The sequence below is a fragment of the Falco biarmicus genome, chromosome 1 (genome assembly GCF_023638135.1).
Source record: "Falco biarmicus isolate bFalBia1 chromosome 1, bFalBia1.pri, whole genome shotgun sequence".
Classification (NCBI taxonomy): domain Eukaryota; kingdom Metazoa; phylum Chordata; class Aves; order Falconiformes; family Falconidae; genus Falco; species Falco biarmicus.
In genome coordinates, this window is record NC_079288.1 from 113,325,280 (window position 1) to 113,351,221 (window position 25,942).

Here is a 25,942-nt window from a genome sequence, read left to right on the forward strand (position 1 = left end):
GTATGTTTGTCATTCTACAGCAATGGTTGGCTTACATGAATGTCATGTCTATAACTGTGCATACTGTGGCAGTTTTATATTTTTTAACATATTCAAATTGCATAACACTGGAAAAGAATCGCAGTAAATAGCAGAGTATCTGGTCTTCCAATCAGATGGAACCATTTTTTACTTTACCAGTGATGAGTCACGTGTCTTCTTAAAAAAAGGAAATATTTTACTCCAGAAATAAGTCTTCACAAATGAATTACTCAGGTATCAGAAATTTCCTTTTAAAAAGTTGGACAATGTCACACAGGTGGAGGTAGTATTTAGAAATAAAAGCAACAGTAGAAGACATAACAGGCTTTGCTGTGTACTATAAAAACATGATTTTATTTTGGTTAGGAAACAAAACAGGAAAAATGGCATTTGGGAAAAAGGTCTGAAAAACAGTCTAGTTTAGCTGCTAAATAAACTTCATAGATGAAGGTTTAAAAAAAGCACCAAGATTTGTAAAAGGCGGGGGATAGTGTATTTCACCTTAAGTAAGGGACAATGTGTAATAAGGGATTTTGTGGTTTTACAGCTCGGTGCATGTGTTTGAAAGCTGTTCTCTCAGCAACGTGGGTGGCAGGTTATGCTACCATATAACGTATTGTAGTTGGCTCTCCACACTTGTCAGGGTTAGCGTTCAACCATTCGGAAAATTTTCCCATTGTTCTATCATGTGAACCAAGGCTAGTGTTGAATTCCCAATAACCTTCTGCAGGAAAAAGAGGTTTAATTAGAAAGTTTGAAATTTGATTACTTCTGTTATTGTCTTAATGTACTTCTCTCTAATTTAGGTGCTTATCTGCAAATGCAATCAATTTTTGCTCAGAAAGATGAAAAATAAACTTAACACTGTACTGCAGTTGCTTCAACACTTTTAAAAGAAAACTTGTATACTCAGTTCTGTCTTTCTTCAGCATTAACACTCTATTTCCATCTTAAACATGTTTGCTTTAGATGGATCATAGCTTTTGGCAGCTACTGCATTTTTAGCAAATAATACTGTTTCTAGTAAGAGTTGCAAAAAAAAAAAACACACAAAACTTTGTGTGAGGTCCTTGTAAACTGAACCTTGGGAACGTTATGTTATTTCTGTATTTTCCCTTTTGTGCTGCTTCTCTGTTTGTGTCAGGGTTATAAATTACATTGCTTGAACTAGAGAATTAAAAACATTTTATTTTGTGATTCCTGTAATTTAAAAAGAGAATGTTTGTTTTATGTGTGGGGGATTTTTTTTTTGTTGTTTGTTATTTTGTTTTTACCTGTTATTTCAGAGGCTGGCACACAGAGAAATAAGCAATTATGGTATTGAAATTCCATTGTGCCAGCACCTCCAGGGCATAATCCAAAAAAAACAGAAAACCCGCCTGCTGGGTTGTATGCAGTATGCTTCTGTGAACATCAATGTCTGCTGTTCACACATCATTTTTTACTAAAAGTTCCTGTTGGAATAAAGGTTCTGTGTTTGGAGAGTGTACTGGGATATTTGTTGGTCAATGGTTTTTCAAGGTTTTTAGGGATCTCTAATTACAGTTTACCAATGTAGGCTCACTAGATACTTCTTTCAGATAATCATTAATGCTTCAGAAGCAAGAGAAAAAGGCAGAGATTTGGTTTTGGCAACATAAAAAACGTATCAAGAGTGAGCTTGATGTTCTTCCATTCATTTAAGCGTTCTGCTTGAAGACTGAACATGGGAGTGAGCAATAACGTGGGTGGGTGGAAGGGGAGATGATAGCATCATAGAAAAGACTCAAACACTTAGTGTCCCTGCTTCAATATTTTAACCCCTTCCCTTCCTTACCCCTCCCCCTACCCCCCCTCCTTTTTAATGCAAATGTGTTGTCCAGTCGACATTTGAGAACAGTACGTGCGCATCCAGCATTACAGTTTGTACTGGGTTTCAGTGTGCAGGCTCATCTAGAATGCCTTCATGGTGCTCAATCAGATCACTCTTCTCAGTTGATCGGAATTCGTTTTAACTGTAGTTACAAAACATGTAATACTATTCACTTGCAAGCCATAGTGTGTAGCAACATTTGTTTTCTCATTTGTTTTCAATCTCTCTGCACTTGGGCATATTGTTGGAGACTCTGGGAGGCAACCTGTTTAATGCAGGGACAGATGATTAGTTTCTAGTCTTTTGCTAGATTCATAAAAGTTAAGAGAAAAGGAAATTATTCTAAACCAGATCATAAAGTTCAAGCTAGGTAATGTGTGATAGATTACCGTGATACTTAAGATAATTATCTATTTATCTTACTGAATAAACACTGCTAAAGTCCTTCTACTAGTATAATTGCCAGTGGCAAATGATGTCAGTGGAAGCCTGCCAGTACAGAAATTACGCTTTTGGTTGTCTATCTAAAAAAAAAAAAAAGTGCAGACTGAATTCACCTGTAGGTTGTTTTCTTTGGTTCCTACCCCCCTCAACTGCAGTTAAGATCATGTCATGTGACCACATAGCTACATACATGTACATGTGTTTCTTTTTCCTTCAGTGAAGTAATTGCAGACATGTATGTCTTTCATTTTTGCTGTTATCAGTACGGTAATGGACTATTTCTTAGGTATAGGTTATCTTAATTTCTTTTTCAGATTAAAGCATAATGCTTTTCTGCCCAGGTGTGGTTGTCTGTTAAACAGCAGATTACTTATGAGTTTATCTTACTGCTTTTATAACTTCTTGTGAACAAATGTGCTACAATCCATTGCAGGAATTGGGTCAACAGGTTGTTTGAGCACAGAATTAGATTTTTTTGATCACTAGGGGAATGCCTGCAGTCTGAATTTCCATACAATGTTAATTGCTGTAACAACATCATGTATCCCTTTTAGTTTTACTTGCTTGTAAAGATCTGAAGGAAAGCTTCTGGTAACAATTTTAATTGTGTGTGTTCCCAAGGGTAAATTGCTGCATGGATTGGCAGTTAGTTTTTTTTCCTTGAATGTTTGAAGTAGCTCCTGGTCACATAAGGTGTCAAGGTTTGAGCTAACGAAAGCTGAAAATCTTTGCCGCCTTTGTTTGCCTGCTGGATTGTTTATTGGCTTTTGGGGAAGCGCAGGGGGAGTGGTGAATATTCTGGGAGGAATTCACACACCTGACTTTACCAGTCATTTAGCAGAGTAAGAAGGTAGGTACCACTGAAGAAACTGGAACAAGGGACTCTAATGTCTAGTGAGTGGCATGTTAGGGAGGAGGTCTTGGAGAAGTGTTTCCTGGTATCAGCAGACCGACCTGCACTTGAAAGGGAAATTATGTTTTCCTGTAGTAAAGGGCCCCGTGTACCGTTAGAGGGCTGTTTATCTCCTCTTCTTTTTCTTACCCCCTACCACATTCTACAGCCATATTTTTTTCCCTTGAAGTTCCCCAAAACCTGAGAAATCCAAAGTTATCTGCTCTGGTTTTGGATCCCGTATGTAATGGAACATTGTAGGAGGCCAATACTGAATGCCAGCATCTTCACTGAAAGATTTAAAACTGAGTTCTTTTGTGTCAAAGATGGTAGTAAGATGTTGCTCACTCATTCCTGCTTTTCTCTTTCTGGAGAGGTTGCTAGCCAGCTGGAAATAACTTACAGTAGCATTAAAGCTATTTTTTTTTCCAGAAACTGTGGATCAGGATTGGGAGGATAGTCAGTGCATAATAAATAATCTGCTTTTATTTACCTGATTATCCTCACAGACTTGATTGCGGAAAGAAATCCTTAGAGGGAGTACTAGATAATTCCAAACAGTGGGAAGTGCTAGATACATGCAGAAAGGTCAAATCAAAGATTCTGATCCCTCTGGGTGCTACTGCTAGCACACAGTATTAAAATCCTTCAAAGAGGAGAGCCAGCAGCTGACATCTAACCCGGGCTAAGCATAAAAGAAGAAGATACAAAAGGAATGAGAACTTTTTAGGATACCTAAGAACTAAGAAAGTCCTATGCTGTCATCTCAACTGGTGCACCACCACTTACTAACTTGCAGGCAACAGCAGCTGGGAACATCCTGTTACGATCTTAACCACCGAACAGTTTCCAAGTGGGGTGGGGGGAGGAAGTGGCCCCTATGTAGAAGAAATTAGGAGCCAATTAGTCCACCACTTACTGTTTTCTGGCCTATGTGGAGCTTCCATGTTGTAAGTATCTTTTGTTTACATCAGTGCAAATTCAATCAGATTTAACTAATTGTAGTACTCCAAAACAAATCCACAAAATGCACTGGAAGTGGCCATGCTTTGTCAGGCCAGCACCAAAGCAAACAAGCAGAAATTTCCGTAAATTTACAACTAGTATTGGCATGCATAAACAGTAGTAAGAATGTATTGTTCTGTATCTCTAACAGTGAAAAGACAGACTTTTTTCTTCAGGTAAAAGTAGAGAAACAAATGCATTTCGTGTAGGTATATGAGAGGGTTTCAACTTCATAGTATTTTTTTCATTGTTCCTGGAGCTTAACACTTTAGTGGAAAACTGAGATTATTCCCAGTGTCATTAAGAAAGTAGTTATGGAAAGGGATGCTGTTCACATGAGAAGTTAAAGCAAACCTCAAGGTGCAGAAGAAAATGCTACCTGGTAAGCGGTAAATATCTAGAACAAGTACGGAGTTCCTGAGCAAAAAATTTAGTTGCTTCAGAGACATCATGACAGTCCTCTCTAGAGTTAGACCTTGCTCCCTTGATTGATCAAATGTTAGTTTGATCAGGAATGATGTGTCTGCTAGGAGCTTTGAGACCTCTGCTAGACAGTGTCTATATTGTATTCTTTGTGAAGTTGTGTGTGTGGGTTTTTTTGGGTTTTGTTTTTGTGGGGTGGGTTGGAAATTGCATGTGGTTTTATCCTGTTCCTTATCTCAAGTAGTGCATGAAATTGTTTCTATGATCTGAAGTATAATTTATTTCCCTTTGAGGACTGTTCTTTGTCTTTTCTGTCGTAAGATAACTGAGACCATGCATTTGAAACAGAAAAACCTTTCCCAGGATTTTCCCATTTTCTGCAGGAACACACAAGAGAGGGTGGAATGAGAGTGATAATGTAGCGTATGTGTCTGGCTCGAGGGCTTGTGCTTTCTAACTGCCTTTGTCCGATTCTGAAACTAGGTTTATCTCACCACTCCTATTTTATTTCAGAATGAATTCTGGAGTGTTTTATGTGTCATGTTAAAGGAATGTTAGCAAATACGGTTTTTATTGAGGCTTTTTATGAATGCTGTTCTCGGTCTGAGTGAATCATGAGGCTCTAGCCCCTAATACTTACTACCTTTTTTAATTTTTTTCCCCATCTGTATCAGTTGGGTCAAATTTAACTGTGTGTGTAAAGAATTTTTTTGATAATTTCTACTAGCAAATGCAGAAAACCCTAGTTTGTTTATGTTGAGATTCATTTGTTACTACTTAGCAAGGTGATGTTACTGAGGATAATTAGAAAGGTAAAACGAAATCTTATTCTGTTTTTTCATTGTTGTGAAAGGAGTTGCAGTTCCATATCGGGAGAAATCATTTAGTAAAATCATCAGGTAGGTTTCCTTCTGTTTGAACAGGTTTCTGTTGTGATTATGATGGTCACTGTGTATGAGGTTTTCATAAATCGGCTTTGCGTAAATCTAGCAGTGCTAGGTTAAGAACTTCTATTGTGGAATTATTAGACTTTGTTCTTTTTATTTATATTGTCCGTTACGAGGAGATAAAGATTTACTCTCACAGTAGAATTAAATTAAGCAGAGGAGCATATGTACCCACAGGACTTTGATATACAGCAAGTCACATATATTTGTAATCCAATTCGATCAGCTTCTTACTGACTTCTTGTATCTAAGCAGTAAGATGATATCCAACAGTAACTCTAGATTTAGGACTTTGTAGGCCTATTAGTAAGGAAGTTTTCAATTATGCCATTCTTGTTTTGTTTTTTCCATTGCCCACTCATTCTTGAGGAGCATACACAATGTAATTTTATTTCAATTCCCATACAGTTTACTGAAGAGCTGATATTCTTACATCTGTTGAACATAGCATTAAGACTATTCCAGACTGCTGTTTATAGTAGACATGCTGTTGCAGTATGGTAGTCATTAGCCCAGCACCATATAGCTCCATCTGAATATCTTTTTGAACTGTACATTCTTTGGGTGGATGGTCACTTGGGGAATCTTTGACTCCTAGAAAGAACTCCAGAAATAATCTAGACTGAGTAGACTCCAGAGGCTGACCTCCACATTAAACAATGAAACATAAGCTTGCATTTTTCTGGACACACTTGTATGTGGATTTGTAAGAAGGCACAAGCAAAAGGTAAAACTCTACTGCGTTTGTTCCATTATGTTAAAGAAAAAAATCGCATGTAGGTATAAAATTAAATGCTTCCATTGGGCAACAGTTCTGGTTCCAGCTTTGCAAATTTATGGAAGTGTATTCTGGCTCATAAAACTACCCAGCTGAACCTCTGACAGATACACTCCTATTTCTTCTTTTGAAGTTCATTTGTACAAAAATATATCTCCAGTGAGATGTGTTTATGAATGTGGGATCTTTCTCAGATGAGATACTGCGTTGCATTTTAAATTTACACAAATAGTTTTCACAACAGTCTCTTGCATTTGTTTCCAATGAGTAAATATTCCTCGAGTTGAGCATTACATCTGCGCTCGATCCTGTGAAATGTTATTCTGCGTTTGCTTATTGAAATCTGGCATGCTATAATGAACTTGAGTAATGTTACAGTTTATCTGATTTCACCCTACTTGCCTTTACTGAGTATTTGCATCCACAGAGTCCTTATTCAAATGCAAAAATGTTTAAGTTTTTTAGTATACTGTACTTCTGCAGCATTTTTAATTATTTATATAGGTTTAGGGTCTTTATGTTCCTTGATTTTAGGAGGGGCAACCCCCTTTCATTCCCTGCTTGCTCAGAAACAAGTAATTCCTGTGAAACCAGGAGAAATGCTTTCACTTAACCCCAGTGGTTTTTGTGTCTTACAAAACAACAACTTATTCTCTTGCTGGTAAAAAAGAAGTAGGATTTTTTAATTTGGTAGCACTCGGGTATAATTTATTGCAGTCTTTTTTTCTAACAAATAAAATCACAGGAGCTACATTTTTGTGTAACAGAGAAAATATTGGAGCCATGCAGTTTTGTGGGCCCGTCTTCTGGTAGAAGATCAGAAATCTAGTTCTTGTTAATGTGTAGTAAGAGCCTTTTTCAGTGAGGGGAATGCTTTTCTTTTAGGTGTACTTTCTTTCCCTCATCTATAAAGGCTGCTTGAGAACTAGCAGCTGGCTGCTACTACTGCTGTTGACTTACTAAAATCTCATGATATTCCCATTTTCTTGCATTTATTAATTTCCCATTGTAATTTTCTGAAGCATTCAAGCATTCTCTGAGATGCAAAGTGCAAGGCATGAAGTGTAATCACTAGGCTATCTTTGCTAAGTTATCAAGATGCTTGGATATGGGATTAACTTGGTGCGACTTGTTTTCAGACACTTAAATCTTTAATATTCATTGCATAATCTGATTTTTTCAAACACTTTCTTTGTGTAATTTAACTGTAGCTATGTCTAGACATATTTCCTGGATATGGCTAAACAATTCTGAAGGTAAATGATGAGCTGATATTTTTGCACTTTCACAAAAACATAGTATTTCACACAAACATAATATCATGCCATCATAACATTAGGACAAATGGAAACTGCAGACATGAGAAGTACAGTTTTCATCCATTTTGCAAACCTCTGCACCTTTGTAAGATTAGTTATTTCTCAGTAGTTTTTCCAGTCACTTAACTGTCATTTGTAATAAATTAATGCAGTGCATCTGTACAATCAATGTATATTGTTTCTGCTCGTACCCAGCAGTTCTGGTTTGGAAAAATTGATAGAACCTCTTCATTTAGGCTGTTCAGTCTCCTTGTTTCTGATGTCTTAATTCTGTTTGCCTCAAGGTCATCTTAAGATTACCTTTTATAAGGCCATCACTTTACAAGAAAATCCTACTATCATTACTTGTTAAGCACTTTTTTTCTTTGCATACAGGAAATTCTGCTTATTCTCTCCTTTCTTGTAGGATCCTGTGGTGTTCTGTTACCTTTTATGAAAAGGCAGCTGCCAATATTAACACCTTGCCCTGTTCTTTAGTCAGCAGTCCCATTTGTAATGTAAACTCACCTGAACTTTGAGGGTTTTAAAATATATTTTCAAACTTCTTTGCTGTAGCATGTTCCACTGCTCTTGTTCAATCTGTTTTCTGCTCTCTTTGTATAGCTCTTTCATTGCTGCTATCCTGCTTCCTGGTTTCCCCTGCCTCTCTTCAGTAGATGGTTGAAGTGCTGCTATATTCCCTGAGAGCAGCCTGACTCACCTGGAAATTGTAGATGTCCTTATTTTGCATGGCTGCTGCTTTGAAGAGGGACTAAAGTTTTTAGATCTCAGTACAGGAATTGGGCAATCTTAGGGCTTTTCAGTACTGTTGCGGGGTGGTGGGAACTGAAATTCATGACTAAGAAATTAAATTAATGGGCTAATAATGTGTTATCTTAAGTAATTTTTGAGAGCTTTGTACCCCATTTCCTTTATTATGAAAATTTTAGTCCATATGCTTAACCAGACGGGGTTTTTTTGATACTTCTGTCACTGTTTTGTGTTGTGACTAGAAAGTTCGAATACAGATAGTACCATTTGTTGGAATGAACTTGGGGAATTGTTGGGGTTTTTTTGTGGCAATGTCTGACACTTCCTTTCTATAAAGCAGTCTCCCTGTGTTTTTCCTGTCTTCTGATCAGGTAAAACTTCCTGGAAGGGTTTTTGAAGAAACAGTTCTGTTAATCACATTTTCCGTGTTTATGCAATAGTTTGATCAATTTTTACAACAGTTTATCTTCTTTTAAACATAAAATTGTTACTGTCTTCTGGTTCTATTCTGTACTGTCACGTAGCATGCCAAGAATGACTTGTATCAGTTGCTCATCATCTGCCAGACTCCTACTTAGCAGGATACTTACCTGTTATCTTGTGTATATGGGGCCTCCTCCTTAGTTGTCTGTGAAATGAAAAAACTTTGCAGTAAGATAAGCTTTTATGATCTGAAGTGTTTCCAAAAAGGTATAAAATGTTTGATTTCACTAAATGGGATTTGTACTAGTTTCTAAATGTGCAGTCTTGGCTCTATGTTTTTGTAGTAATTTTTTGTGGGTTTAAATGTACAGTTTCCTTTCTCCCATCTGCATCTACAATACTCTGAGCTACTGATAATTTTAGTTGGATAGTACCGTGGGGTGGTTTTGGGTAAATAATAATATAAATATATCCTTCATCCCTCTTTCAGAATGCTGGAATTTTGGGAAGTTTAAAGGCTTGCAGCAAACAATGGCTTTTCTGTCATTCATTTCCAAGACGAGACTGTCCAGATGCAGTCTGTTCCAGTATGTCTGCAACTTAGACTTTAAACAACTTAGGTACCAGAAGTAGGCAAACTGAAGCAGAAAGTTTGTGTTGGGTGGCATTACCTATTTTTGTCACTGTCAGCCAGGCCACCACTCTACAGTATAAGCTCAAGAATTTTTTTTGTTGCTTTTTCAGCTTCAGCATACTATTTGCCAAGCTCAAGGGAAGTAACTGAGATTCACATTGGAGCCAAGTCCCTGTAGGTCTGAAGGATTTCCCTTGGTACCCGGAGTCTTCTCAAAGTTTAATAGCAGTGCACCATCAAAGGTATGACGTTCCTGTCTATTGTGACAGCTGGTTAATGAGATGTAGGTCCCAGCAGGAGAATACTAATGAGCTTTAGGATATGTTTGCCTTCCCTTCCTCTGCTCTTCACTGATCCTTAAATGAATTCTGAAAGCCATTTTTCATTAGACATCCAGAATTTCACAGCTGTTATGACTGATTTCAATTGGAGATGGGATTTCTTCTGAAGCAACAGGTTCCTCTTAAGATGAAATCTGTTTTAGCTGAAACCAAACTAAACATAGATTGCTTCCTGCTGTGGGTTGAAGATTTGCTTTAGTGTTTCAGACTTTCTTTCCATACATGCCCATGTGAAACTCCATACAAAACTGTCGTCACTGTTTGCTAATTTGATCACGCAGCTTTTCAAAGGGACAGGGAGAAAGTTTTTGTGTTTTTCTTAAGTTCCAGTCGATAGGTTGGCTGCCACTTCATACAGAAACAGACAGTCCTTCTCTAATGAGACTTAATTTATGGATGTGTCAAGTATAAACTCTATTATGTGAAAGTTCAAGTGACCTTGCTCAACAACAAAAAAAGGATTTTGAAGATGTGGGACTTGAGAGCAAACTGTCTAAGCCTATTTAACGTTTGGCCTTCTCTGAAACATCATATGCATCTTGACATATATTTTTTCAATTAATTTTGAGCTTAGTATGCGTAGTCCATCACAGAACATATTAAAAAAAAATAAATATATCTGCCTCAACAAATGTGAAAACAGTTCCTTTCTTTCCAGGGAGACTTTCCTAGCAAACAGTTTGTGACAAATTCCTGATGTTTTCTGTAGTTACGTTTTCTAGAATGGAGAGTTGTTTTCAGCCAAATTCTGGAAGATGAAGTATTCAAAGACTGTTGTCTATTTTTTTTTTCTTCTTTCCTTTCACTTGCTCTTTTTTTTCTGCCACCCAGAGTTAAGCAGACAGTATTTTCTGAAATAACAATTAAAAAAGTTTTTGCTGACAAATCCACAGTAATTGACCATTTGGCAGGCTATTTATTTGTGTCTCAGGCTGCGTGTACCTGACTGTACAAGTGTTACTGTCAGGTACTGTGAGCAGATACAGCAGTGTGAGCGTGATGGGCAGGGTGGTGGTTGCTTAAGTACCACGGACAGGGCCCCCTCCAGACGTGTCCAGACCATCTCTTTATCAGCCTGTGGAATTTCCACTGAAGTGATTTCATCTGTCAGAAGTTATTTATACAGGCAGTTCAGTACAGCCTTGACCCTTTTGCAGACATCAGTACTTAGGATTCTTTATCACTTGATATTTTTGAAACAGCTGTTTTTCCTGCAAGTGCATGCCATAAAATTCTTGGTGTTACACAGCATGTGCAATTGTATCCCATTTTCACCCATTTGACAATAGTTTTATCTGCATACGTACTCACCAGAGACTCCTATCACATCTAAGATTTAATTGTTGTCCTCTTACATGTTTCTCCTCTGATTTCGGAGACAAACTAGGAAGGCAATAATGATGTGAAACCTCACTTTCCCTGTTTAACATTTCATGGATTAAACTTCAGTGCTGTGTTCTTCCTAGGTTTATTCCTATTATAGCGTTGAAATTCTGTCTGAATCAATGGAGAACAGCTGGGAAGAGATTGCATTGGTTTTTCAGCAGAATCAAATCAAATGGTTTCTTGCTTTTTTACTGTATGGGGAAATTCTAATCAGGACGCATGATTCTAAAGAATATCAAAATGGACTAGTCAAGCAATTTCATAAATTGGCTGGTGAATCACTTCTGTCATAGCTCAATTGACATCATCTGCTTACTTCAGAAACATACCTGTTTCTGTGATCTACAGGGTAGCAATGTGATATTACCCACTGACATTTTCCAACATGTGTTGTGCTGCATATGTAATCCAAACACGAAATTTGGAAAGGCACTATAAGAATCTCTATTTAAGCATTATAGATGCTAATCCTTGGCCCACCATGCAAGGAGGATATGGCTTGCTGGTTACCAACACTGGGAACTTATCAACGCATTCTTGTAGAGTAGCTATTTACTTGCAGTAACTGCGATTCTTGGAGGTGTGGCAGGTTCAATCATAGCAGCTAAACTACATTGTTCTAAGAAACCATAGTAATTTAGGTGTTAAATCATAAGGAAATGAGAATAGAATGAGATTGTTTGGTTTTTTTCTTTTTATGTAGGTAACCACTAGGCAGTATAGGAGTTAGATATGATGCTGTTTTGATGAATTCCAGTTCTTCAAATGTATTTTTGTGTCCCTGAGGTAATGCCCACTGGCAATTCTGTATCACAGTTCCTGTTAGATAGCCATGGCAAACTCATACTGATGCTTATGTTGGTAACTATAGCAATGAGCTGGGGGCAGGATGTAGTTTGAATAAATCTCTGATCAGACTTCAGACAGTTTGTCGATAGCTTTTTTTGCATTGTGTCAGTAATGTGCCTGCAGATCTCCATCCATCCAATGCAGGTCTTATGTGAAAACTACTTGCAAGTTTCCAGTGATGCAGAAACATTGTGTTTTTAGTCCCAAGCATTACACAAGCCTCCAATTTAATGGTTTTATGCTATTTATGATGTATTGGTTGTTTTACAAAAATAAATTTTCTGTGGTTTGGATCCTTTTTGCACGTCAGTCTGTTGCTCTTCCACAACTTGTAAAGTGTATTTAAAACGTTGCTGATCATACTTCAAAGGATGAGATCCTCACAGTGGGATAACATACTGTCTTAGCAGATTCCTTCCCCATCAAAGGCTCTAAGTCCAGTTTTTAAATGTCTGCCTTTTACCAGGAGTTCACAGTGAAAGATTATCAAGGTGATGGTGACTGCTTTTGCTTGTCATAATAAAGCAGAAGCCTTGCTTTACAGAGCACTTTCTAAGGAATATTTAATTTTTGTGAGACTTCCTGCTAGTTCATTCAACAGCTCAGAAATGAGTGAAATGAAGACAAGCTATATGGGTGATTCTGGACATATATACACTGTCACTTGCAAACAGCTTAATTGCATAAACTGAATTGGCACACTTGATGTATTTGATTTATACAGGTACAAATGATTCCGAGAGAAACTCGGCAAGATATGTTTAAAACTGATCTGTGCAAAATGAAGTAAAATTTAGCGCATTCGTAAAAATTTGGCCTAATATATTTTGTCATTGTCATAGTGTTCCCCTCTTTCGTTGAGCTGATTGAGCACTTCTCTAGTGTTTCCAGAGTCTCTGGTCTAATTGATGTCTATGCTGCTTCTAGCCTCAGATACATATTCTGTTGACAAATACTTATTTTGGTAATCTATATCAGGAAACCTTACTTACTCTTTCTAGCTTGGCTTGTATGTTCAGTTGTCTTTATTTTAATCGGATACAACTTTCTAACAGGTGGACACTGGTTAATTTTTACTACTTTTAATCTAGAGCACAGTAGTCTGAACGAGATTATATAAAACTTTTTGCAAGGATTCTTTTTGACCTTTCTCTTTGTAAACCTTCCCAGTCTTTCAAAAAGTTACTACTTTCAGCTCATTTGAACATAAAGCTTATATATGATAGGAATTCTTAATAGTTGCAAATTTCACTGCCTAATACAGCTTATTCTGCAACAAGTCTCCTGTCTGCCCAAATCCATAGTTGAATCTTCCTGAGGGGTGGACTATGTTCCTCTAGACTCTTCATTAACTGCTATTTGGAAGAATGGAAAACTTCTCTTACCTAATGGACTGAAGTTAGATTTCTTGACCATTTAAGTAGGTGATTGATTAAGACCACAGAGCCACCTCCTTAGGTGGTCGTTGCTTCGTTAGAGTAAAGAAGTGTGCTTTTCACAGTGGGTCCTTTGAGCGTGTTTCTGTGTTTCTTGTTGAGCTGCTAATGTGGTGTCCCTCCTTTGACTCACTTGGAACTTGCAAAGTTTCTTTTGGACATGCTTCATTTTTCTGCTGGAACTGGTGCATCACTGCTATTAACTGGTTCTCTTACTTCCTAAGTGAAGTGATGGCTGAAACCCAAGCTCTGCTACTTCATGTGTTGACAGTTCCAATACTTGGAATTATGCAGAGGTCTACTGATTCTGAATCCTGGTAGCTATATGGTAGGGTATGTCAGGTACGGAAAGAGAATTTTGGAAATTTAGCCAGCCTTCTTTCTCCTTCCCAGTCGTGGAAACATATTTGGATAGCTGTAATGAAACAATGGCTAAACAGGGAAAAGCCTTTCCCATATTTGATCTCTCAACTCGGAGAAAATCTCTATATTGATAAATATTTCATTTCTGAAGATAGCATTTATTTTCTCTGGAACTTAGTTTTATAATCCTCTTCTGGTTGGAATAATGCTTTATTTGTTGAGAACCTCTCCTCTGAAAAGTTTAGGCTTTTTAAATATAACTTTATGGTAAGAAATAGTTAAGCACATAGAAAAGGAAAATTGTATTTGTGAAGAAGAGTCTAGCCACTCCTCTTAATTTCAAAGGTGGCTAAGTCACTAAAATAAAAAGCAGCAGCTTTAACAGTTTTATGAGAAGAGTAGGAGCAAAATCAAGCACTGTTTGGTTTCGCAGCCTGTTTTAGAGGCAGCCGCTAGAAATATTTGTTGCCATTTAGATCTAGTGGTACACATGATTAAATGGAAATGTGATGAGGTACCAATATCCCAGAATCATGTATCATGCTGAAGCTGTGACGGCAGCAGTAATTCTCAGTTTTCTGTCAGTATGTGTGTTCAGAAGAGATTTTTTTTTTTTTTCCCTCCAGGGAAGAAAACAGGCTGATTTTTCTTATACGTGCACAGAAAAACTTAATCCTCTGAAATCTGGGAGCCCTGTCTAGCTTATGCTCTGGGATGTGTTTGTAAAGTGACCCTGAATATGAAACTACTTATAGCAAGTTCTTTTCCTTTCTGTATCTTCACAAGAGATATCTTCATAGGGCAACAAAAATCATGTATTTTTCTGAGGATGTTAGCTTCCTGTAAATATAGCAAACCACTTGGGCTGGGTTTCTAAGCCTAGTAGAAGTAGCAGTTTGTTACATGCTGCATTGAAGACTTCACAGAATTTAAGCAGAATATCACTGGGTATGGAAAAGAGGTCAATATTCGATTTAAATAGGATTGAGTACAATAGACAAGCCTTCTTTTGGATAAATAATTTCCTGCCTACCCTGTAAGGAGGCCAGCAATAGCAGTATAGAACAAGCTTCCTTGTAAAATCTCTGGTCTTGTGTTCAGTCATCTTTCTGAGCTGTAGCGTCAAGTTGCTTTGGCCTTGATTATTTTTTTGTTTGATACATATTTTGTGTGGTTTGCATCTACTATGGTAGAACACCCATTAGTTGCAACAGTAGCTTTGCCAAATGTGTATGGAATTCTGTAGAACCTCTGGAATGTACAATAAAGTGAAGAAACAGGGCTATTAAACTGGCCTGGGAAGAGATTTCCATTGAGAATATTATTTGTGCTTTGGCTTTCGAAATAACACGGATTACTGGAGTGGGAGTATATGTCCATAGGTAAAGCTGTAGCACACAAAGGACAGGAAAAGTAAGAAAGCGATGGAGACAAAGCAGGAGAAGAGATAGATAAGAGTGTATTGCAGCAGCAAAGGACAGGTGAGTGATTTTTCCACTTCAATTTTTATCCCTTTGTTCCTTTATTTTGACTTTCATGCTTTTGTTGTTTACCACTTTTCACAAAATCTATAGTATGGAAGAAAAACAAACAAAAAAACCCCCCAAACACACACCCCCCTTCCTCCTCCCCAGAAAAACCCCACAAAAAAAACACACAAAAGAAGTCCATCCCCTCCACAACCCTGGCTTTTAGTATGTTGTATGTAAGATTAGTCTACAGCTGCAGGAACTGTCCTGAGTTACTAATGTTGAACTTGTATCGATTCTTTCCTTTGTTTCCATTTTTTTTAACCTTTGCCGGGCAAACACATAACAGTAGAACTTCCAATGTCTAGTTTCACTCGGGTAATTAATAATACAGCTGATTTTTAAAACTTTCCTGGAAGCCAGTTAATTGTGACTGATTCTTAATGACCTACATAGGAGGAAACAATCTGGCGTTTTCTCATAATGGCCTTATGCTGTAGAGTTGGGGTGAAACATATATGTATGTCTATAGAGTGGCTAGTGGTTTTGAAGAACAGGGTTGACAGCAAAGTCAACTGAAATCGATTTAAAGTATAGTATTTACTGTAGGTAGAGATGCTAGTGCCACCTGTATTTAAGGTTGCATGACCCTTTCCTTTTTAAGGCTTAACTCTTAATTACTTTATAGCTTTTGCCAAAGTTCAGTTCATAAGGATTTTTCCATGCCAGATGTCTGCTTTGGGTTGAATTTTTTTTAAAGTTTCAGCCAAAGCAGTTCTGTTCCAAGAATAAGGCTAGTGAAGAGTATGTTATTTTGCTTGTGTGAGAATATTCTGGTGTCTTCCTTTGATGCTCCAGTGCCCCCAAGCTCTGAAGCAAGGATTTGAAATTTGGCAATAGTTCAGCCTTTGTGTTGAGGATATGCCTTTTGCCTCCCTGTAAAAATCCACCCAAATTTCCAGGCCGGTTTACAAGGCTTTGAAAGGTTGCCATTTTCATGGGCTTAATAGGAATTTCTTAAAACTTCACAGTAAGTTTCCTTTAGATTCTGTTCACGCTGGGAGTGCTCCAGGCAGCGTAGAGCTGCATATTTCATCCTACTTCTGCTAGGAATTGTAATGGCTGGATCCGGGTGCTGACATTGAACTAAGAGTGGACAGCACTTTGTCATGTATCACCACCGCCTATTCCCATGGCCTGTTCATCCCTGCTGAAGGACTTGGGTCCTCTGGAAAAGGAAACTGTCTCATTCATCTAAAAGAACATGACAGATGCGGAGAAGAAGAATTTAGGAGAGTATGTGTGTGTGTGTGTGTCTGATTTGTACTACTCCTTTGGTCGCAGAAAATGTGTGTCATACTGGCAAAATATTACTTCCTTTTCTAGAGGAAGTTCAGATAATAATTATTGGGGTTTGTTATATTTAAACTTCAGTCGTTGAGTGGGTCTCAAGGTTTTAATCATTTTACTGAACTAGGTAGGCATCAATTTAAAAAGTTAAACTCAAATGTCACAGTACACTGTTCTTTAGAGGGCAAAAATAGAGCTCACTTTTTTTAAACACTTAAGTCTAACTTAGACCTCTTGCGCTTTAATACATTGTAGTACAGCTTCCAACTTATTTACAAGTGTTGCATGCTTTGTCCAAGTAGCACCTACTTAATTGCAACGGGGAAAGGGGTCTGTTCTGAGGACAAATCAGGATAGATTTCTACGGTGAAGGTTGTGTATTCATATGTTACAGAAGTTTGAACTTGTGAAGTGAAGCAGAGATTTCAGGAATAAAAATGAAGGCTTTGTGGCTAAGGCAATTGAATGCTGCTTGATGAATTGTGTGCAATCTGTGCTTAGTCGTGGTATTGTTACATGATGCGCTCAAATAACTGTTCTGAAGTGGCTGCTCAGACTGTGTCTTCTGGTAGCTGGTTTGAGAACACTTACAACTTCCAGAAATGCAGACACTTGTAACTGCAAGTGAACTCAGTGGGAGCCAAGCCTCATGTAAAATACTGTATGTTACTAAAAATCAGGTTTAAACTATGTGAAATTTGACATCTGGAACTAGGGAATATTTTAATCTAATTAACCTAATGGCTTATTTAATGTGAAACTTTGTTTTACGGATGTAGAAATTACTTGTCCCTTCTGTAGAAAGGCTCATGAAGCAATTGGTGGCCTTTGTAGCAGAACTGAAAAATAACATGCCATAAATAAAGCATATGACCACCTCCCGTTGATCAGGGGTGAAACAAAGCATTGGGAAACGTGTAATCAAAAGTTTATCTAATAAGATACAACTATATTACTACATTAGTAAAATAACCTTTGCAACTTTTAACTTTCCAATGCTTACCTTCATGACCCTAATAATTCTTTTGAGATAAAATATGTGATTTTCTCTGTGAACTTAGTAAGCATCCAACTTGCTTTTGTACAAATACTCCCGTTTTGCCAATCCCTTGTTTCTGGAGGTGGAGTCATTATTTCAGTCTTTGCAATTTCTTTCCCAATAAAGCATGCAAACCTGAACTATATTGGATCTGTCTGAAACCAATGATATCAACTTACAGAAAGTGCTAATTTTTTCTTTTACTGTATTAACTAATCAATTTCATACTGATCCAAGCATAAAAATCCCTTGGGAACTTGAATTTTCCACTTTGAATCAGCAGTCAAAATTTGTAAATGGTGAGAGTGAGAATAATACTAAAATTCAAGTTTAGTTAGCAATAACCTTTTAATTATCTTCTAAAATAGCCTCTCTACCTTAGTACTAGTTGAATATGATATTACTGGGATCCTCATCCTTTCTGTTCACTGTGGAGATGGAAAGCATACTTAATCAAACCGTTGACTACTATGTCTCCATGATAAATTTCCCCATTACAAAGCCTCTTCAACAGTACATGAGTTTAATCGCTTCATAAAACCAACTGTTACCTGATGCTTCCTATGCAAAAAAAAGATTTTTGAAAGGCACAGGGCTACAACAAGTAAGTCAATGTGCATTTGTGGAAGTCCGTATCTTCTGGAGTGAAAAATTTGCTGCTAAGGTTTAGTGAATTTAATGCTTTGGAAATTATTTGTTGGTCAGTCTGCAGCAGTGGAGAGTTTTGGGTTGTGGTGGGTTTTTTCTTTCCTTTTTTTTTTAAGGTGGAGGTGTGAGAGAGTTTTTTGATCTCTTAAAGTAGTCATCAAACTTACTTTAAACTTGTTTCTTGGGTCATTCCCTCAGGGTGTTTGCTGCCTCAGAAACAGTAGATCTCAGATGGTGTTTTGAAAGCTTCAGCAAAGGAAAGGCATTTGACAGGATGTTTGTCATGCAGTATTTTCAGGAGAAAGATGGGCATTTTGAGCTGCTTGTAGCATAGAACTTTCTTAGAGGGACTTGACTGCTAAGAACAGCAGTCTTACTTGCTTAGCTGTGTGAAATCCACTTGCTTGTGGACAACTGTTTTGGGTTTGGGGTTGGCTTTTTCCCCCTCAAGACTCCTGCTTACTTGTGTACTCTTCCATATGTGTTTTGAACTGTGCTTTGAAGTTGGGCAACAAGCTTTAAACAAAGCTGTTACCACACTTCTGCATAACATCTAGCTTGATTTCAGCTTGCTGATGTCAGTGATGTGGTTTAGAGTTAACAAAACACAATTCTTTTCCAATGCTTTGACATTAGTTTCTGTAGGATTAAAATAAAAAAAACCACACTTGGTTTGTTGTATAAAAGCCAAATCAAAATGGACCTTAGAATGTGATAAATGGCTGTGCAGCAATTACTAATTGGCCAGCCTTCTGTTTTGACACACGGATGAGATGAAGTCCGAGTTACCCTGTATGTTTTCCTCTGTCACCTTCCTTTTCCTCACCCTAATAATGTAAGGAATTTCTGCAAACCAGATTTTGTGTGGATTTGGTTTCCTGCGTAAGTCATTCTAGCATATTGGTTCAGACTGCCTAGATAAAACAACTTAAGATGCATATTTTTGTCATCTTTGAGCAGTGTACTTCAGTAACAAGCTCCAAGTAGTGCTGTGTTGACTTGGATTTATACTCAAGTCTGTACCTTTTATATTGATTTTTATGTTAAGGTACAAAAAAGGGTAGATTCTGAAAGGCAAAAGCAAACAGAACTGTAGCCAGCTGAACCAACTTGCATCCAATTACACCAGCAGTAAATTAGCTATGATTACTCCACTGTACTATTTCAAATTCATTTAAAAAAGTAACTAAAATCTGGTTTGGAAGACTCTGCTCTATAAAACAGATTTAATATCTGATCATTTATATTAAGTATGTTAACAATTTCTGAATGTTTTGCTTTTTTGTCTTGTTTTTGGCAGCAACTTGAATTAGTGGAACCAAGCGGCTGGATTCATGTTCCTTTAACAGATACTCATAAGAAGCCTATTCGCACATTTATGATTCAGATTGCTGTTCTAGCGAATCACCAAAATGGAAGAGACACTCACATGAGACAAATCAAAGTGTACACCCCAGTGGAAGAGAGCTCTATTGGTAAATTTCCTAGATGTACAACAATTGATTTCATGATGTATCGCTCAATAAGATAAAATTTCTTGATGAGAAATAATAAAGGCATATTTTGATGGCAGTATCATTGTTTAAGTATTCAAATAGTTAAAGGGCAGGGTTTACTGCAGTGTAATTATATTTTCTGTTTATACTTTGTACAATTTTGAAATAAAGATAATCTTGTGTTACAGTATATTGTAGTCTGTAATTTTGAATTACAAAAAAAGCTTGGGTACTTTAAAAGAACTTATTTGTGACTGGAAATCAGTAATTGATATAATACAATTGGGGTTTTTTTGGGGTGATTTCTTCCCCTAATGATCATGCATGGAAACAGTTCATTCTATAGTGTTACTGTTCATTCCTTTACTTAGAAGTTGCTTCCTTTTTTTTTTTTTTTTTGAGCATTCTTCTTGAACAGACATGGTTTAAAGACATTGCCAGTAGTATTTTCCTGACACTGCCTATGTTAATGTGTTGTACCCTTTTCTGTATGTGTTTGGGTTTTTTTTTTTCTCCTGCTTAATGATCATCTGCATGGATTTAGCCTTCTTTGTAACTGTAAAGTAATCGTAGAATTGTAGAATATCTCAAGTTGGAAGGGACCCGTAAGTATCATCAAGTCCAACTCCCTGCTTCTTGCAGAACTGCGGAAAACTAAACCATATGTCTAAGAGCATTGTCCAGATACTCCTTGAACTCTGACAGGTTTGGAGCTATGACCACTTGCCTGGGGAGCCTGGTCCAGTAACTAATAATGCAATGAAGATCACAACAACATGAAGAAAACCCAACCTTTCCAAATAACTGAATATAGCCTATGCATTAATGTAGATAAATCGAGTATAGGTTATCTAAATGTTGTTGTTCAAAACAGGAGGAGAATTAGGAGTACAGTAACAGTAGGAATGAACCTGAAGGTCCAATGCACCTTCTAAAGTACTGAGAAATCAACTGTATAACACGAACTTATAGCATGAGTGTGAGGTTACCTTCTTTAACATGTTCTTAAGTAAAGAACAAGGCAAGGACAGTGTATGCTTTGTCTGCTTGCTATGAATAGGAATATTTAACACCTCTACTAATGTCTTGTAATCTGATTACTAGTTATTTCACCTTTTTAAAATATTAAATACATTTTAGCAAGAGAGGCTCTTGAAGTACAAGGGTTTCTTTTAAAATGTTCAGTACTGATCAGAGCCATTCTTCCTTCTAACACCATAAAAGCTGATGGTAAATCCAGACTAATCTCAGCCAAGAAAAGCTTCTGACACTCCTCTTAATTGTTATCAAGGAAAGGCTGGTAATAGTGGAGGCTCATCAAACAATGATACCGCATCCTCCAGAGGAGAAAGGAAGTGAAATGGAGGAAAACAGGAAGATTGTCAAAGAAAGATAAAGATTCAGCTGTTAAAATACTTTATATACTTATGAAGTAAGCTTTTTACTGAACAGTTTTGTCCACTGGCTGAATTCCAGAGTCTTTAGGAGGGTAATTAAAATAGGCATTTCCTGATGCTGAACCTTTTAGAGAAGTCCATGACTAGCCTGAGTTCTGTATTTAAGTGTGGATTCATTCATTTCAGGAGGACCTTAATGGTACTTTACCTTTCCATGTAAAGGATGTATGAACAGCAGAATTCCTGTTTATCAGAAGCTGGTTGAATTCATGCTTTTCACCAAATCTGTTAGTTCAGTGGATTTTGTTATAGTGCTAAGGAGTTGTACATTTGTATTCACTTATTTGAAGCAGAATTTGTACTTTTTATGTACCACTTAATATTTTTCTGTCACACACCCCCCAAAACAAAACAACCCACCAAAAATACATTTATTCAGTTATTCTTGATAAGTTATTGATAAATCTATTTATTTTTTTACAAAAGGAGATTTTTAGTCATGCAGTTTTCCATTTTCTCTAAGAAGGTAAGATTGTGGTTATCTATCCTAGCTTTGTATTCTCAACCCACTGTTCCCTACTCTAATGATTCTACCACAGATAATTCTCTGGTACATCTTCTGAACTCTGGTCAGTAACACTTAAAATATTTTGTTTCAAAGATGCTTTAATGTTTTCTTCTCTCTTACATGTCATTCTGTTTATTATGTACTTAAATAATATGTGCATTTATTCTTTAATTAGTTCACAGAAGACCAGTCCTCAAAAGGACATGAATACATTCTACATGAACCATCCCCAAGAATGGTTCGGGTAGCAGTTCAAGGGTTACATAAACAAATAAGGGTACACAGTTCAAAGCAGAAGCTGTTATCTTTAGGCTAATCAAGTCAAAGTAATATTGCTCAATGACAAACATTACCCAGTAGACTAGGAACAGGCCTGGCAGTGCAGTCTTATTATGCTTATTTCTGTCCTGCCTCAGTAGGTATCATTTTTGCATCTTTAGAGAGCTATTCCTGCTCATACTGATTTTTCAGGGTTCCAAAATCCGTGCAGGATAGGTGCTGGTATTGGCTTCAAATTTGAATTGTTATTCCTGAAAGTGCAGTTGAATAAGCGGAAACTTGTCTTAACTACTTCTCCTGCTACTCTGAAATCATAGATGCCGTTCAGATATTTTTAACATCCTATGATACATATGTTAAACTAGAGGATGTTAAGCTTTACTGTTGAGAAGGGAAACTACTTACAAATTAAATTTAATGCAGTCTTTTAGTAGATGTTAAGGTACACAAGGCTCTCTAAAGGTTAAGGCTGTAGAGTTACACTTTATTTTGTCAACAGGTGATCTAGTTTGAAGCTGCATGCTTTAATATGTTGTTTCTAGTTTATTGCCAGCGATTGGTATCTCCATGGTTGAGACGCTTCCGTGGCTGTTTGCTGAACTTCATCTGTGAAACAGATAACAGATCCTTGGTCTTTCCTTGGCCCTTTAAAATAAATGCATTCTTAGTACTGGGTGGAAGCAAGTAATCTGTTGTAAGACTGTGGGAGTGAACAGCGAGTCATGATGAGGGCGGCAGTAAATTAGAAGGGAGAGTACAACTATTGACTCCTTCAACTGCTGCTGACAAAATAATGTATGACCATGCCTGAAAGGCATATATAAAAATGCAAACTCGTTACTACAGTTTGTCTTCCTCTTTGATGTTCAGCGTTACTTGAAAACAAGTGCAGTGGCTATTCTAAATCCATTTTAAATGTTTTCTGTGAATTGGGATAAACTGGTCTGCCAAACCATTGCAGGGAGTTACTATGTATATGTTGTGTTTAGCTGCTATTTTTTTCTTGCTCCCCCCACCAGTACACAATTGTCTGGTATCTTACTTATAACTTCAAAGAGCAATTTTATGTGACTGAGCACCAAAATTGTTGAGCGTACGGATTTTTCCAAAGATGGTTTGAGAACAGAAAGTTCTTGTAATGTTAATCAAGTTAAAGCTTATATTGCCTAGCCACATGCTTCTTTGGAAGGTGTCGGTAAGTGCTGTAAATTAGTTAACTGTTAATGTGTGCTAGAGATCTAAAACTGCAAATCTTAAGAAAAGCCAGAATGAATTTCCTTTGCAGTGAAAATCTGAGAAAATAAACATTCTTAGATTCATGTATAAATAGTGCTGATGGAATGCTAGAACCATTTTGATGTTGATTATGGATTTGCAGGTTTTTAGTGAAAAGGGGAACAATTTTATATACTTGTTTCTCATATTCACTTCCTGCCCAGTCTGAAAAAGAAATTTCTTTTGCATCTTTTAACAGTACCTTACATTTGTAACTATTTTATTTTTTTCCCCACATGCACACTTTGGCTGGTGTTTAGAAAGAGACAGGTCCTGGGAATTTGTAGTCTTTAGTATGTCCAAGTTTTCAGCTTCTTAGCAGAAATGAATATATAACTTTATCTCTAAAAAGCACAGTCAATAATTGACCTGTTTGCCCTACAAGGTGGTTTTACAAATGTTAACTTCAGGGAATGCTAGGAAGAGACATTTGTCAACTTGTTGCCAGCTTAAAGCATACCTTTTTTTTTAATGATGAGCAAACACTGTTTCTTCAAAGTGATGAGGACAAAATAATAAGATATTCACAAACATGGCTTGCTCAGGATTATAACTCTGTGCCTAAACCTTAGGGTAGTTTTGTGAGTATTTTGGCTGGTTCCTCTAAATGTGGATGAGTAAGGTGTACTGCTTACAAGGGTAACTGATCTTAAATAATTTTGATCCATGGAAAAAAACTTCTATAAACTTTGAAAATTTAACAAGGTGTATGCTCAGAAAAGACTTTTTGCTGTTTGTCAAAGAGAAACATACAATCTTAGCATTGATTTTAGTAAGCTGACTACTAAGCGAAGATATTCAAAGTTTAGAATTGAATTAAATTCAGTGGCATGTCCGATTAAAGATTTTGGAGAGGGGAAGCGGGTGTGTATTTGTATTCAGTAATGTCCAATACTTCAGGCTAAATGACTCTTGAGTAACTGTTTTTACTAAAACAATCCAATGCAGTATGTACTTTAGGTATGTCCCTACGTGAAAGATGTTTCAGAGGCTTTTTCTGTTTTCCCCTACCCCGAGATCACAAGGCTTTCCCAGTAGACCCATGAGTAATTTCCCAATTTGTTTTTACAAACCCTGTTTATAAAGACAGATACTTTCTTTACAGTGGTACTCTTTTTTTCTTTTTTCTTTTTTTTTTTTTTTCCCCCTAGCCAGAGATTACAGTGGATGGTATATTATTACTGTAGTGGTATCAAAATTGGCTAGTTTATCAAGCAGCAACTAAGCAGCTGAACCAAGGGAGTTCAGAATTGTGTGTTTCTCTAACATTGTAAAACTCTTCAGAGCTGTACGGTGAGAGTAATGCTATCAGGGAGAGGAGAGGTAGCCAGGAGGCCACCTTTTATTCTGTGATGGCCTATTGTGGTCATAACTTTAAATATTTGATAATTTATAGTCCATTGTGACTGATGTGGAAAATGGAGGGAACTGCAGAGGTATTTATAAAACCTAGTAAGGCATGAACTTTCCATTTTGTTTAACAATGAATTATAGAAAAAGTCCAAGACTCAGAATGTTATCTCTAAAACCTGCTTTGCTTTTTTGAAAACCCACTCTGGTAAGTGGATGAGCACTTAATTTACTTATTTTCTGTAGAAGTTGATGGAATACTGCTAATTAATTTCAACAGAGTATTGAATTAGGTCCTTTACATATTGAATTACAGGTACTTTTAGGTCTTGGGTTTTCAAATTTGTGTTGTAGTCTGACTGTAGTGTTACCTCATAATGACTTTGTCTCAGTCTTTTGAATTTTACATTTTTCTTATTAAAGCAAGAGAATCGCAAGTTGCACTATGGCTGAAAAGTTGAAAGGTTTTTTGCAAGTTATAAACATAGATCCTGAACTTTTATGTTTAAATGCAGTATCAAAAGCAGAATTGTAGGGTAGATGAGAAATGAAAGGTAGAAATCATCTTGTTTTAACTTGTACAGCATGGATCCCCCCCATAACTGGAGCATTGTCCCTCACTGTCAAAGCAAGCAGCACTTCATAATCCTAAATGCACTCACTGGAAAACTAGAGTACCATAAAAAGGATATTAGTGTATTGTGTTTGAATTGCTATGATTAGCTGTATAATACAGCAAATATCACTCCTTGATTACTGGACTGTGTTTTCCATACCTTTTGTTTTGTCATTTAGGGTGCTGCTGCCAAGTAGTCTTTCTCTGTTTTTCTCTTGTATGAGAAACAACTGATAAATATTGAGTAGTATAAGATTAATGTAATATTGAAATCAATGAGAGACAAAAATGGAAGGTGTATTTGTTGTAAGACATCATGACTTGGCAGTGATCAGAATCATCACTTCAAATAGTGGTAATTTAGGGTTTTAAAAACTTTTCTGGAAAATACCACACTAGGCATTTCTGCCTTGCAGAACAGAAATTTGCTTCCTAGTATAAGTGAAAAAGCTTTTCTTTAAACTTTGGCTTAACTTTCTTTGTAGACACTAAGGAGAGGAAGGTAACTGAGTGACCAGTTGAGTGAGGAACTCCTGTTGAAATGAATAAGAGTAACTGTGTTTTGACTAAGTCATGTCTGTGTGTCTTCTCA

At 36.9% G+C, this 25,942-nt stretch overlaps 1 protein-coding gene across 5 annotated transcripts in view; it reads left to right on the forward strand.

The window, feature by feature from the left end:
* The window catches only part of ANAPC10 (anaphase promoting complex subunit 10), a 39,870-nt gene extending 19,815 nt beyond the window's left edge, over positions 1-20,055 (forward strand). For 3 of the 5 annotated variants that reach the window (XM_056362254.1, XM_056362244.1, XM_056362234.1), the window contains exon 5: positions 19,670-20,055. In XM_056362254.1, coding sequence (XP_056218229.1) covers positions 19,670-19,900 — 231 coding nt within the window. In that variant the 3' untranslated portion in view covers positions 19,901-20,055. Of the gene's footprint in view, positions 1-9,598; positions 9,731-15,245; positions 16,629-19,669 lie in introns of all 5 variants that reach the window. The other 2 variants (XR_008825927.1, XR_008825926.1) reach the window with 2 other exon arrangements.
* Positions 20,056-25,942: the final 5,887 nt, after the last annotated feature.